The sequence below is a fragment of the Carcharodon carcharias genome, chromosome 1 (genome assembly GCF_017639515.1).
Source record: "Carcharodon carcharias isolate sCarCar2 chromosome 1, sCarCar2.pri, whole genome shotgun sequence".
Lineage (NCBI taxonomy): Eukaryota > Metazoa > Chordata > Chondrichthyes > Lamniformes > Lamnidae > Carcharodon > Carcharodon carcharias.
The window spans coordinates 149,627,234-149,642,445 of NC_054467.1; the positions used below are offsets into that span (position 1 = coordinate 149,627,234).

The window sequence follows — 15,212 nt, forward strand, 5'->3', positions numbered from 1 at the left end:
TTCTCCTTTTATTTAGCTCACTTTCATGTTAAATTTGCTTTAATCCTCATGCATCACACAATGTTTTCTGGTCAAAATATAGCAGGCTAATTCCTTCTAGTCCCTGTCAAAGCTATCCCCATGTTGAATGCAGGAAGATAATTCCAGATGCAAGGTCAATGATCCATTAACTTTGTTTGCCACACTGAAGGGGAAGTCCATCCTTTTACTTTATGCCTCCTCCATTTTGTTCAAGAATGGTAAAAATCGTCCATAGACAATTCCTGATTCTTCAAGATACTTCACATGGCACCCTATGTTACAGCAACTAACTACATCCACATTACATTTTCTTCATTTGAAAGGCTAGCTTTAAAAAAAAACAATTTTTTCTCAAATGATGAGAAACTTGAAAACAACCAGATACTCTTGAACTTTGAGATATGAAGAAATAGTAAATTTCAAAGTCAATTAAAGGTTTATACATGAGTAAGTGATTGTTAATGTAAAATAAAAATGTCCACTTTACCTGCATAAACTGAAATGAAGCTTCAAAATCCTCCACAGGGTACATTTTGACCCGAAAGAACTTCATTCCCATGATTAGACTGATGATGCTTTGCACTACATGAGGGCTCTGCTCTTTCTGACGTAGTTCCTTCAGCTCAGTCATAAACTTCTTTCTGACTGCCTGAAATCTAAAAAAAAATTGAAGAATTCATGCACTGCGGATCTTTATAGTTCAAGTATCAAAGTCTGTCCAGCGGAAGTTAATTACTTTTCTTCTCTCTCAATACTTAAGTAAAGAAACATCGAAAGTATACTCAAGATACTTCAAATCAAACAAACAATCTCGGGGTTTATTTTATCATCTTTCAAATAAAGCTTTCCTCAATCATTTCTGCTTGTATTTGGCTCCTGTATTCCACAAACATGCTTGGATGTAACTTAATGGGTGATCAAAGGCCACATCAAACGATACCAATGACAATCCAAAACTATCTCAGATAAAACCTACAGCAGGAAAAGCATACTGACTCAAACCTTAAGGGAAAAGACTAAGGTAAATAAGCATAAGAAAACCTATATATACATTTTTTATGGAGACAAAAAATATGCATTTTTGGCATGCAAAATTTCATTACAGATCAAAAAATCATGGAAGTATTTTGGTAAAGAGGACATCCATTAACAGCACATTTTGTTTTTCTTGTATCCTCATTTTCCATTTGAATGGTTACAAAAACTGTGTCCAAACAACCAGCACATTAGATCTTCTTGTATCATTCTACGTAACTCGTGAAGGCAATAACATGGAGTTCTCTGGACCATTACAGGTCTACTTGTACAGAGGACTGTAAAACAGACAGTATTCCAGATTTAGTGTTCTCAACTGAGATAGCAAATTAAAACACCCTGTGCTATCATCAACATCCTGAGGATTACCATTAATCAGAAACTGGACAGCATCTTCCAAACTGCATCCTTTACAACCTAGATAGAAAAGGGCAGCAGATGCATGGGAACACTACCACTTGCAAATTCCTTTCCAAGGCACACACCATCCTAAACTGGAACTTTATTGTTGTTCCCTCACTGTTGCCAGGTGAAAATCCTGGAGAAAGCGGTTAAGAAGGTGTACAGGATTCTGGACTTTATAAATAGCATAAAATACAAAAGCAAGAGGTTTTGCTTAACCTTTATAAAACACTGGCACTGCTGCATAAGGAAGAAGTAGTGTGTCTATTTCTGGGTCCCACACTGTAAGAAGGTAGCTGAGGCATTAGAGAGGGTGTAAAAAAGATTCATGAGAATGAGCCTAGAATGAGGAGCTTCAGTTACACGGATAGATTGGAGAAGCTAGGGTTGTTCTCCTTAGAGAAGGTTGAAAGGAGATTTAATTGAAGTGTTGAAAATCACAAAGAGTCTGGATAAAGTAGATAGGGAGAAACTGTTCCTTGGGTGGAAAGGGTCAAGAATTAAAGAACACCAATTTAAGGTGAATGGCAAAAGAACCAAAGGCGACAGGAGGAAAAATGTTTTTACGCAGCAAGTGGTTAGGGTCTGAAAGTGTGGTGAAGGTAGAATCAATTGAGGCTTTCAATAAGGAATTGGAAATTACCCACAGAGAAAACAAAACGGCAGGGCTACAGGGAAGTGGCAGGAGAGTGAGATTGCAGAAAACTGGCAAACACAACAGGCCAAATGGCTTCTTTCTGCACTTCAACCATTCTATAATTCTATTATGGGAGTTGTCCTGGAAAAAGTAAGAGAGTAATATCTGGACATAGCCTAAAAAATGCAAACAAGATGACATATTGATAAAATAATTAATCTCCTTACTTTGATTGTGCAAGAACTCCAATCACCTCTGCATACAAATCTGCAATAATGTGCATATTCCCAGTGTTGGGTCCTGAATACCTGCAAAAGAGTCAAGAACAGAAGGCAGGTGAAATAAAAATGTATGATCAGAGCAAATTATTTTAAAAATGCCAAGCTGGACCAAATTTAAATACCAAGATTAATCTAAATTTGAATCCCATAAGATGAAGCAAAAAATACAATGTTGTTCTTTTGCATCAGACAGGCATACACTATTCCAATTAAACACGTCACTTAAAGAGTGCTGCACTCAGCAAATCAAGAATTGTAGCAAAATATCATGCAATTCAATTGCCTCATCCAATGCAAAGCAAAAGTTCCTTTAAAAGGCAATAACCAATTCGTATAGGGTCTTATCCAGAAATTTAATTGAGCTAAAGTAAATCGCTAGTCAAAATTTAAAAGATTTTTTTTTGTTGGGGGCGGCAAAACAGAAAATCATTACTCACAAGTGAAGAAAATTCACTTGTTTTTATTTTTAAACAATAAATGCATTCTTCCATCATGTGAATCACAGAAAAATCTCCAAAACATTACAGCATTGTCGCAGTCATGAGCTTGGCACAGTTACACACCTCATTTGCATTACGTTCATAAGATCTGTTCTTTTGCTTTTTTAACGATATAAAAGGACAAATCTGAGATTGCAGTGTCTGCATTACAATCCTTACATCCAGGCTAGTGCACAGTGAATTTCCAAAACATTTTGGCATCAGGGCTGGTTTTTGAATCATTCCTGGTTCTTTTCTCTTGCCAAAATGACTGTAAATTGGAAATGTTTTGGGAAACTATGTTCCATGCAGCCACATTTCATTCTTTGTAGGACAGAGCTTTTAAAATACATTGGATACAATGGATAAACCCAACAATATGCAATTTGCCTCCCCAGACTGCCTCTGGCTACAATATGCTAACCTGCCCTTCCCATTCCTTTCCGAATTTCCTTAAATTTATGCTTTCTCACTACTGTTCTGCTGACCAATGAAAACAACCTATCACTGTTTAACTTATCACAGCTAACTGAAAAATGCCACCATTTTTCCAATTTTCTTCATAATTGCTATTGCTTGTATTTGATAACATTTAAAATCGCACCATTTTATGTTGACTTCTGTTCCAAATCCAATACTTCACCTTCTTTCAATGAATTGCATTTGACATCTATTTTCTCATCTTGCTAGCCTAAACGCTTGTCTGCAGTCTATCACACTCTTAAATTGGAATTTGCCCTTCAGCCAAATTGGGTGTCAGACAAATTTTTATTACATTTCCTTAATTTCCAAGTCTATGTATGTATAGTGAACAACAGCAGCTAGAATAGAAAACACATCTTTCCATTTTGAAAAACTTCCTTTTACCTCTGCCTCCTCTTGAGGTTCCCAGCATCACTGCTGTCAACCTCCAGCCAACTCAATTCACTCCATAACATCAAGAAACAGCTGAAGGCACTGAATACTAGATAGGCTATGGGCCCTGGCAACATTCTGGCAATAGTACTGAAGCCTTGAGCTCCAAAACTAACCACACCCTTCACCAAGCAGTAACAGTACAGCTACAACATAGTACCTACCCAACAACGTGGAAATTTGCCCAGGTTAGATCCTGTCCGCCCCAAGAAGAACAAATCCAATCTGGCCAATTGCCGCCTCATCAGCTTCCTTTTGATCATCAGCAAAGTGATGGAAGGTGCTGTCTACAATGCGATCAAACAGCACTTACGCAGCAATAAACTGCTCACTAATGCTAGTGTGGCTTCTACCAAGGCCATTCGGCTCTTGACCTCATTGCAGCCTTGGTCCAAAAAAGGACAAAAGAACTGAACTCAGGTGAGGTGAGAGCGATTGCCCTTGATATCAAGACAGCATTTGACTGAATGTGGCATCAAGCAGCCCTGGCAAAACTGATGTCTATGGGAACCGGAGGTAAAGCTCTCTACTGGTTGGAGTCTTATCTAGCAGAAAGGAAGGCGGTTATGGTTGTTGGCCAATCATCTCAGTCCCAGGACATCGCTGCAGGAGCTCCTCAGAGTACTGTCCTAGATCCAACCATCTTCAGCTGCTTCGTCAATAACCTTCCCTCCATCAGAAGGTCAGAAGTGGGGACGTTCACTGATGATTGCACAGTACCCAGTGCCATTCTCAATGTCTCAGATACTGAAGCAGTCTGTGCCAATATGAAGCAAGACGTGGACAACATTCAGGCTTTGGTTGGAAAGTGGGAAGTAACATTTGCACCACACAAGTGCCAGGCAATGATCATCTCCAACAAGAGAGAATCTAACCATCTCCCCATAACATTCAATGTAATTACCATCACTGAATCCCCCATTATCAACTTCATGGGGGGGTTTCCACTGACCAGAAAATGAACAGGAATATGAATATGGCTACAAGAGCAAGTCTGAGACTGGGAATTCTGATGCAAATAACTAACCTCCCACTGTCAAAATCTGTCCACCATCTACAGGGGTACAAGTCAGGAGTGTGATGGAATACTCTCCAATTGCCTGGATGAGTGTGGCCCCAACAACACTCAAGAAGCTCAACATCATCCAGGACAAAGACAGTCCACAGCAAACTGGGCAACTTTGTTAATGGGCAAAACAACAGATCAATGGGAGATGTTCAAAGAAGAATTTAACGTGATACAGAACTAGTTTATACCACTAAGGGGCAAGAATGTTTATCAGTAAAGATGGGCAACTCAGGAGAAAAGAGACAAGATTAAACTGAAAGAACAGAAACAAAAATCGAAAAATAGCACAGATCCTGGTGAAGTGGAAAATTGCAAAGAACAGCAAATGGCAGCAAAATAGCTAACAAAGCTTCAAGAAGGGAATATGAAAACAAACTTGCAAGGAATATCAAAATCAACACAAAGTTTACAGATGTCCGAACTTTCCAGAGTTCACTTGATCCTGGAACCACTTATTCAGATAGAAAAATTGTGAATGCTACCCTGCTATTTAAGAGAGGGGAAAACCAGGGACTTACAGACCAGTTGGCCTAAAATCTGTAGTTGAGAAAAGGATGGGGCGATGGAACACTTTGAAAATTTTCAGCTGATCAGAGAGCAGCATGGATTTATAAAGGGTGTGTCTGATGAACCTGACTGAAGTTTTTCAAAAAGCGGCTCAAGGGGAATGTCAATTGATGCTGTTAATATAGACTTTCAGAAGTATTTGATCAAGTTCTTCAAAGGAGACTACTAACTAAAGTTGAAGCTCATGAAATCAAAGGCAAGTTATTGACCCGGTTAGGAAATTGGCTGAGTGGCAGGAGACAGAGAGTAGGGAGAACGGGCAAGTACTCTAATTGGTAGGTTGTACTTGGTGATGTCAAGAAAGAGTTGGTGTTGGGGCCTCAACTATTCACCGTCTTTATTAATAACTCAGACGATGGGACAAAAAGCCATATATCCAAATTTGCCAAAGACACCAATGACACAATATATTGCAAACACAAAATTATAAGATATTAATAGATTAAGTGAATGGACAAAAGTGTGGCTAATGGATTTTGATGTAGCCGAATGTGAGATCATCCTGACAAGGATAGAAAAGAGTATTTTCTAAATGGTGAAAAGCTGGAAACAGAGGAGATCCAAAGACACTTCAGTTTCCAGGTAGGGAATAGTTTACAATGTCATGAGCAGGTGCAGAAATTAATCAAGCGTTGGCCTTCATATCTAAAGGACTACAACACAAGGGGTTAGAAGTCATGTTTTAGCTATACAAAACCCTAGTTATACCACACTTGGGAGCACTGCAGACAGTTCTGGGTGTCACACCATAGAAAGGATATAATGGCCTTGGAGGGGTTACAGTGTCAATTTACTTGTGCGACACCTGAACTAAGTGAGGTTACAAAAACTAGGGCTGTAATCTCTGGGATTAGCAGATTAAGGAGTGTTTTGTTTGACGTTTTTAAGATATTAAGGGAAACAGATAGGGTAGATAGAGAGAAACTGTTTCTTCTGGTTGGGGATTCTAGGGCTCCTCAGCATAGTCTAGAAATTAGAGCCAGACCTTAGGGAGTAAAATTAGGAAACACTTTACACAATAAAGGTTGGTAGAAGTTTGGAACTCTTTTGCAAACAGTAATTGATGCTAGGCCAATTGTTAATCTTAAATCTGAACATGATAATACTTTTGGTTAACAAAAATCTATGGGATATGGGGAAAGGGCAGATATATGGAGTTAGGTCATAAATCAGCCATAATCTCACTAAATAGTGAAGCATGCTAGAGGGCCTCCTCCTAAATGGCCTATGTTTCTCTAAGCGCTTAGTCATTTCATCCTATTGTATAAATTCTAAGAGTTTACCAACAACTGAACTAAGCATTAGCCTATAACTTCTTAGTTTAATTTGGTCTCCTTTTTCTTTGCCACCATTATAGTTTTGACTTTCCACAAAATTTTGAAAAATTATGGTCATAGTCTTGATTGTTTCTTTCCTAGCTCCCTTCAGAATCCACAATCTGTCTGCCTTACATCAATTCCATCGCAATCAAATCAGTTCTACCAATAACCTACATGCATATTTGGTGGTTCATTAATTTAAATATTCACCTTCTCTGTGAAATCTAGTATAAAGTAAAACATTTCTGCCATTCCCTCACTCCAATACAAACTTAATTTCCTAGCAGCCACTTCCACTACCCTAATTATCCTCTTATAATAAATGCACCCAACAGAAAATTACTTTATGGCCCAGCTTTCTTCATCTTCTTAATCAATCCCGTAAGCACTAAACGATTGTTTTATTAAATTCACCTTTGACATAACTTAATTTAATTTCCCTAATCATCAATGGAGCCACATCTTTCAGTATACTCCCTTTTTTGCTTACTGAAAAATAACTGATTTATCCCTTTTCTGTCTACCAATCAAGCACTTTCCATTGCTGATATATGGTTTTATTTTGAATTTTCCATTAACTTAATCTGTTCTTTTCATCTTGCTGTAACTGCATTTTCTTTTCAGTTGAAGTACTCTTGCCCTCAATTTGTATTTTCCTTTACTAGGTTTATACTGAACCATTTATATTGTGGTCACTGTTTCCTATTGTTCCCCAATTTTTCAGTAACAAACCTACTCCAACACATTAGCCAAAATCAGGTCAAGCAATGCTTCTTTGTTGGAGTAGGAATATATTGACTGGAAGGAAAATTAAATCCATTTTCTTCAGTGTCCTTATCCCAGCATACCAGCATCCATGGTTCCCCGGTTTCAGTAGTGGCCACCGTTCTTTATGGCAATGCTGGGTTTGGCATCTGTTTGGTCAGGTCTCAGAGGCGAGACTTCCTCCCAGATGGGGTCAGAAGTCCCATTCCCATCCACTAATTTTGTTTCTCCCTCCAGGTGCTGAGATTTTCCAAATTTTTTAAATTTTAGATTTGCAGCATAGAAAAGGATAGAATCATAGAATTGTTACAGCACAGAAAAAGGCTATTCAGCCCCAATAAACTGAGATGGCACTGATCCTGCAGTACTGAATGAGCAAATTTCATACAAACATATGAACTAGGAGCATGATTAGGCCATTCGGCTTCTTGAGCCTGCTCTGCCATTCAATAAGATCGCGGCTGATGGGATTGTAGCCTGAACTCCACATTCCACCTAACCCCGATAACCTTGGACTCCCTTGTGAGTCAAGAATCTATCTACCACTGCCTTAAGAAATATTCATTGAACCTGCCTCCACCATTCTCTGGGGAAGAGAGTTCCAAAGATTCAGACCCTCTGAGGGAAAAAGATTCTTCTCATCTCCATCTTAAATGGGAGACCCCTTATTTTAAACTGTGTCCCCTACCCGCAGAGGAAAACATCCTTTCAGCATCCACTCTGTCAAATTCTCTCAGGGTCTTATGTTTCAGTAAGATCACCTCCCATTCTTCTAAACTCCAACGGCCACAGGCCTAGCCTGTCCAACCTTTCCTTGAAAGAAAACACCCGCATCCCAGTTATCAGTTGAGTAAACTTTCTCTGAACTGCTTCTAAAGCATTTATATCCTTTCTTAAATAAGGAGACCGAAACTGTACACAGGACTCTAGATGTGGTCTCATCAACACCCTTTACAATTGTAGCAAAACATCCCTACTTTTATATTTCATTCCCAATGCAATAAACTACAACATTCCATTTGCCTTCCTAATCACTTGCTGAACTTGTCCTGATTTATATACCAGGATATCCAAATCTCACTGTACCTCAGTTCTGCAAACTCTTTCCATTTGAATAATATGCAGCTTTTCTATTCCTCCTGCCGAAGTGGACAAGTTTACATTTTTCACAACACACTGCAATTTTTTCCCCACTCACCTAACCTATCTATGTCCCTTTACAGACTCATGATGTCCTCTTCACAATTACTTTCCTAAACATCTTCATATCACCAGCAAATTTAGCAACCATACATTCAGTCCCTTCATCCAAGCCATTGACATTGTAAATAGTTGAAGCCCCAGCAATGATCCCTGTTGCATTCCACTTGTCACATCTTGCCAACTCAAAATTGACCCATTGTCTACTCTCCATTTCCTGTTAGCTAACCAATCCTCTATTCATGCTATAATAAAAACAGAAAATGCTGGTAAAACTCAACAGGTCTGGCAGCATCTGTGGAGAGTCCATATGACTTTTCAACAGAGCTCTATCCATGCTAATATGTTACTAGCGACACCATGAGCTCTTATTTTGTGTAGTAGCCTTTCATGTGGCACCTTGTCAAATGCCTTCTGGAAATCTAAGTACATCACATCCACAGATTCCCCTTTATCCATGTTCCTTGCTACTTCCTCAAAGAACTTCAATAAATTAGTCAAACATGATTTCTCTTTCACAAAACTCTGCCTGATTGCATTGGGATTTTCCAAGTGACCAGTTATAACCTCCTTAATAATAGATTCCAGCAATTTCCCTATGACAGATGTTAGGCTAACCAGCCTATAGTTTCCTGCTTCCTGTTTCCTCCTTTCTTGTACAGAGGAATCACATTGGCTAATTTCTAATTTGATGGAACCTTTCCAGAATCTAAAGAATTCTGAAAAACTAAAATCAATGTGTCTATTATCTCAGCAGCCACTTCTTTTAAGACCCTAGGATGAAGTCCATCATGACCTGGGGACTTGTCAACTTTTAGTTCTAATAATTTCCTCAGTACCCTTTCCCTGGTGAGTATAACTTCTAAGTTCCTCTCTCCTTCTCGCCTCATGATCCACAATTATTTCTGGGATGTTATTTGTATTCTCTACAGTGAAGGCAGATGCAAATTATCTGTTTAATTCATCCACTATTTCCTTATTTTCCTTTATTAATTCCTATCCTCACTCCTCTCTCTAGAGGACCAACGCTCATTTTTCTTACTCTTCTTTCTACATACGTGTAGAAACTTTCGCTATCTGTTTTTATATTTCTAGCTACTAATTTCTCCTCTTTCTTAATTTTTAGTCATTCTTTGGTGTTCTTAATACATTGTCCAATCTTCTGACCTGCCACTCATCTTCGTGGATTATACACTCTTTCAATTTCACACTACCTTTAACTAGCCACGGATAGTGTGTCCTTCCCTTAAGAGCCTTTCTATCTCATTGGAGTGTACCTTTTTTGTGTATTCTGAAATATCTCCTTAAATGTCTGCCACTGCATCTCTACCAACCTGTACCCTAACCTAATTTCCCAGTTCACTTTAGCCAGTGACGTCTTCATGCCCTCATAATTGCCCTTATTTAAGTTTAAAACACTTGCCTTACATCCAGTCCTCTTTCCCTCAAGCTGAATATGAAATTCAATCATATTATGATCACTGCTACCTAGAGGCGTCTTCACAATAAGGTCACTAATTAATCCCCTCTGACTGCACATTACCAGGTCTAGTATAGCCTCCTCCCTGGTTGGTGCCAAAACGTGCTGCTCTAAGAAAGTGTCCCAAAAATACTATGAACTCATCATCCAGGCTATGTTGCCAATCTGATTTTTCCAATCTATATGATCGAAATCATCATGATTATCGACATACCTTTCTCAGAAGCCCCCATTACTTCTTCCTGTATATCCCATCCTATAGTGGTTACTGTTAGTGGGCCTATAAACCACTCTCACAAGTGACTTTTAAACCTTTACTATTTCTCATCTCTACCCAAAACAATTCTACATTTTGATCTCTAGAACTAAGGTAATCTCACTCTGTTATACCAATGCCGTCCTTAATCATGCCTCCCTTCCTCACATCTATCAAACATCCATTTCACCTGCCAATCATTGGTCAGCAAGGACAGCAGCTTTTTGCTATACTCCTCTTATGATTCATTGGTCACTTCTTTCAGAGATCAATTTTCTTCTTCAAAAGCAAAATACTGCAGATGCTAGAAATTTGAAATAAGAACAAAATTGCTGGAAAAACTCAGCAGGCCTGGCAGCAACTATGCACAGAAACAAAGTTAATTTTTCAGGTTGATGACCTTTCATCAGAACCAATGGGTGAGCAGGATTTAGTGCAGGGTTAGGTATGTGCAGTGATTTTCCAATCAACGTGAAACTTTAACTCTGTTTCTCTCTACAGATGTTGCCTGACCTGCTGAGCTGTTCCAGCATTTTTTGTTCTTAAGTTTAAAATGTCTTTATCCACAAATCCTTCCAGAGGTCTGGCTCATTCCATCTCTGAAATGTCCTCAAGCCCCAGATCTCCTCCCACAATTTCTGGTCCTCCAGCTCCAGTTTTTTAAAGTCATTTCTCCTCTCATTTCTCTTCCACTGGTCGCAGAGCCATCAGCAATTTCAGTCATACTCTCTAGAGCTATTGAACCCTCTTTGTCATTCCCCTTCTCTCTCCACTTTCAAAACCCTTCTTTTAGTCTATCTTTTACACCAAATTTTTTGTGGCCCCTCCCAGTCTCCCTCCATGGCTCAGTGATTGCTCTCTAATTTACCCCTCTCTGAGAAGGACCTTGAAACACATTTTAACCAGTAAATGGCATTATAATTGAATGCGCATTAGCTCGGGGAACATTCTTCACTGCAGAGTTCCACAGGTCAGTTAAAGAATAATTGACCTTGCTTGGGTTATGAGTGTTTAATATAGAATATTGGCAAAGCACTACATTTCAGCAAGAAACCACAAACTTTTATGTATACATAAAACACTACTGTGAAAGCATTGACAAAAAAGGCAAAGAGCCAACTTACCCTTCCCTGTGTTTAAAGTGCTTAAAAGCCAAGTTCAGAACTTCATGTACTAAAGCATCTGGCACTGGATGAAGAGGAATCTGTAAAGCAATTAACATATCAGCATTGTTGTGGAATGTATGCTTTTAAACTGCAAGTAATCCAGGTTGCACGTTTTTCTGCTACAAGGATATGGTGAAAGTGTACTTTCTCCATTCCCTTACAAATTATAACTAAGCTTCAATGAGTTCAAATTTAAGACTACAACAACAAAAAAACTTACTCCTCCCCAACCCTTCACATTTCCTCAAAAGGTTATAGTATATATTTATCCCACCTCTTTTGAACACCAGCATTTACACCTTTCTACTTCACATGTAGATGAAAGTAAAAGGCACTTCTCCCTGTGAAAATATTATATTGCTAATGTGTTTAGTATTACAGTACATGTTGTACACAGGTATTGAAAATAAATGGCAGAGATCAACATACTGAAAAACACATGACTGGAAAAGATGAAGTCTCATTTCCACAGCGATAAGCTTTTTTGAAATGTGGCAAAAAAGCTCACATTATGTTGCCTAGGTCTCCAGGTCAGTTATCATTTTGAGAAACTTGGGCGTTAATAAAACAAAAATAATTTTGATGAAAAGTTAAAATATCCATAATTATTCCTTAGGTTGGCAGCCATTTCTACTTTGGCTAAAATAAAAATTGAGGTGGAGCTTTTATGAAGAACACTATTACCATGGAAGCAACAACTTTTAGTTACACAATGCCTTCATCATTGAAAAACAACCCAAAATACTTCAAAGAAAAATTGATACCAAGTGGAAAGTATTAGGAGGATTGACCAAAAGCTTAGTCAGAATTTTAAGAAGGGTCTTAAAGAAGGGAGAGAGGCTAAGAGGCAATGAGGTTTAGGGAGCAAATTCCAGAGCTTTGTACCAGGGCAGCTGAAGACCGATGGGTGGTTTAGTGTGGGATGAGATATAGGCAGCTGAGTTTTAGACAAACAGAAGTTTATGGAGAGTAATGAAAAGCCATCAGGGGCACATTGTCACCTTCAGAATGAGCTATTCTAAAGACACAGATAAGGGTTTTGGCAGTAAATAACACTAGGTAGGGACAAAGGCAGGCAATGTTCCAGAGTAAAAACAGAATTACCTGGAAAAACTCAGCAGGTCTGGCAGCATCGGCAGAGAAGAAAAGAGTTGACATTTCGAGCCCTCATGACCCTTCGACAGAACTTGAGTTCGAGTCCAAGAAAGAGTTGAAATATAAGCTGGTTTAAGGTGTGTATGTGGGGGGCGGAGAGATAGAGAGAGAGAGAGGTTGGGGGGGGGGGGTGTGGTTGTAGGGACAAACAAGCAGTGACTGCTTCTATCACTGCTTGTTTGTCCCTACAACCACACCCCCCCCCAACCTCTCTCTCTCTCCGCCCCCCACACACACACCTTAAACCAACTTATATTTCAACTCTTTCTTGGACTCGAACTCAAGTTCTGTCGAAGGGTCATGAGGACTCGAAACGTCAACTCTTTTCTTCTCCGCCGATGCTGCCAGACCTGCTGAGTTTTTCCAGGTAATTCTGTTTTTGTTTTGGATTTCCAGCATCTGCAGTTTTTTTGTTTTTATCTCAATGTTCCAGAGTAGGCTATCGTTGAGATGGGCCCCTTAAGGCTAAAATCAATCGAATGCTGCCTTGGTGTTAAGAAAGGAAGAAAGACTTATGTTCATATAGTGATTTTCATGTCCACTGAACACCTCAAAGCACTTTATAGACAATGAAGTACTTTCGAAGTATAGTCACTGTTATAATATTATCAAGGGCAGTCACTCCCACATCAACTCCAATTCAGTTTTTGTGTCCATGCCTGGACTGCAGCTAGAGCGGAGAGATCTTGCAGAACCCAAATGAGAATTGGTGAGTATGCTATTGATCAGTAAGTGGCACTATTAACAAATCCTTCCATCACTTTGCTAAGGATTGAATATTGGCTGACAGTAATTAAATAAAAACAGAAAATGCTGGAAAGACTCAGCAGGGCTGACAATATCTGTGGAGAGAGAAACAGAGTTAACATTTCGAGCTCGTATGATTCTTCTTCAGAGCTAAAGAGAAGTAGAAATGTGATGAAATTTATACTGATTGGGGGGGTGGAGCTGGTGAAGCTGGATAGGTCAGTAATAGGTGAGGGTTTAGGGGAGATTGACAAAAATATCATGGACACAAGACAAAGGGAGTGTTAATGGTAGTGGTAAAGAGTAAAGAAGGTGCTGAAAGTGGCATAAAGGTAAGATAGCAAGAGGTGTTAATAGCAGAACAAGGGTCAGCACTCTGAAAGCACAACAGTTACAAGTGACAGATGGCCCTTTTGGGGGTGGGAAGGGCAGTGGTTGGGAAAAAGGATAAAAAGGGATAAGAAAGGGAATAAAACAATGAATAAATTAATAAAAATAAAAATAAGTAGATAAAAAATAAAAATAAATTTTAAAAAAGGGATTAAAAAGGGGATGAAGATAGAGGAGAGAGTTCATGGTCTGAAGTTGTTGAACTCGATGTTAAGTCCAGAAGGCTATAAAGTACCTAGTCGGAAGGTGAGGTGCTGTTCCTCCAGTTTGCATTGGACTTCACTGAAACATTGCAGCAGACGAAGGACGTACATGTGGGCATGAGAGCAGGTTGGTGTGATGAAATACCAAGCGACAGGAAGGTCGGGATCATGCTTGAGGATAAGACGAAGGTGTTCCGCAAAGCAGTTATCCAGTCTGCATTTGGTCTCCCCAGTGTAGAGGAGGTTGCATTGGGGGCAGCAAATGCAGTAGACCAAATTTGAAGGAGGTGCAAGTGAAGCGCTGCTTCACCTGAAAGAAGTGTTTGGGCCGTTGGACGGTGAGGAGGTAAAGGGCCAGCTGTTACATCTTCTGCGGTCGCATGGGAAGGTGCTGAGGGAAGGTGTTGGGGTTGATGGAGGAGACCAGGCTGTCCCGGAAGGAAAGGTTCCTACAGTATGCCAACCGGAGGGGGGTGGTTTGAAGGGAAGATATGTTATATGTTTGGTGCTGGCATCATGCTGGAGTTGGGGGAAAGGGTGGAGGATGGTCCTTTGAGTGCAGAGACTGGTGGGGTGAAAAGTGAGGACAAGGGGGACCCTATCATGCTTCTGGGAGGGAGGGGAAGGTGTGAGGGTAGGGGCGTGGGAGATGGGTCGGACACGGTTCAAGGCCCTTTCTACCACAGTGGGGTGAAACCTCAGTTAAGGAAAAAAGACATGGCAGAAGCGCCGTTTTGGAAAGTGGCATCTTTGAAACAGATGTGATGGAGGTGAAGGAACTGAGAGAATGGGATGGAGGCCTTACAGGATGCAGGGTGTGAGAAGCTGTTGTCAAGATAGCTGTGGGAGTCAGTGGGCTTGTAACGAATATTGGTGGACAGTCTATCACCAGAAATGGAGGCAGAGAGGTCAAGGAAGGGAAGGGAAGTGTCAGAGGTGGACTATGTGAAGGTGATAGAGGGGTGGGAATTCAAGCAAAAAGGTCCAGACGAGAGCATGAAGCAGCACATAACAGTCATCAATATGCCAATAAAGGAATTGTGGGAAGGGGCCTGAGTGGAACTGGAAGAAGAAAGTTCCATTTACCCATAAGGAGACAGGGATCACTTGGGCCCATGCAGGTAC

The 15,212-nt window shown here is 39.9% G+C and overlaps 1 protein-coding gene across 12 annotated transcripts in view; it reads right to left on the bottom strand.

Annotated features, from left to right (window-relative positions):
- Positions 1-15,212, bottom strand: part of fryl (furry homolog, like) — a 634,639-nt gene that overhangs the window by 328,424 nt on the left and 291,003 nt on the right. For all 12 annotated transcript variants that reach the window (XM_041198439.1, XM_041198448.1, XM_041198467.1 and 9 more), the window contains 3 exons: positions 11,551-11,630; positions 2,323-2,403; positions 509-677 (listed from right to left, as the gene is read on the bottom strand). In XM_041198439.1, coding sequence (XP_041054373.1) covers positions 509-677; positions 2,323-2,403; positions 11,551-11,630 — 330 coding nt within the window. The remainder of the gene's footprint in view (positions 1-508; positions 678-2,322; positions 2,404-11,550; positions 11,631-15,212) is intronic.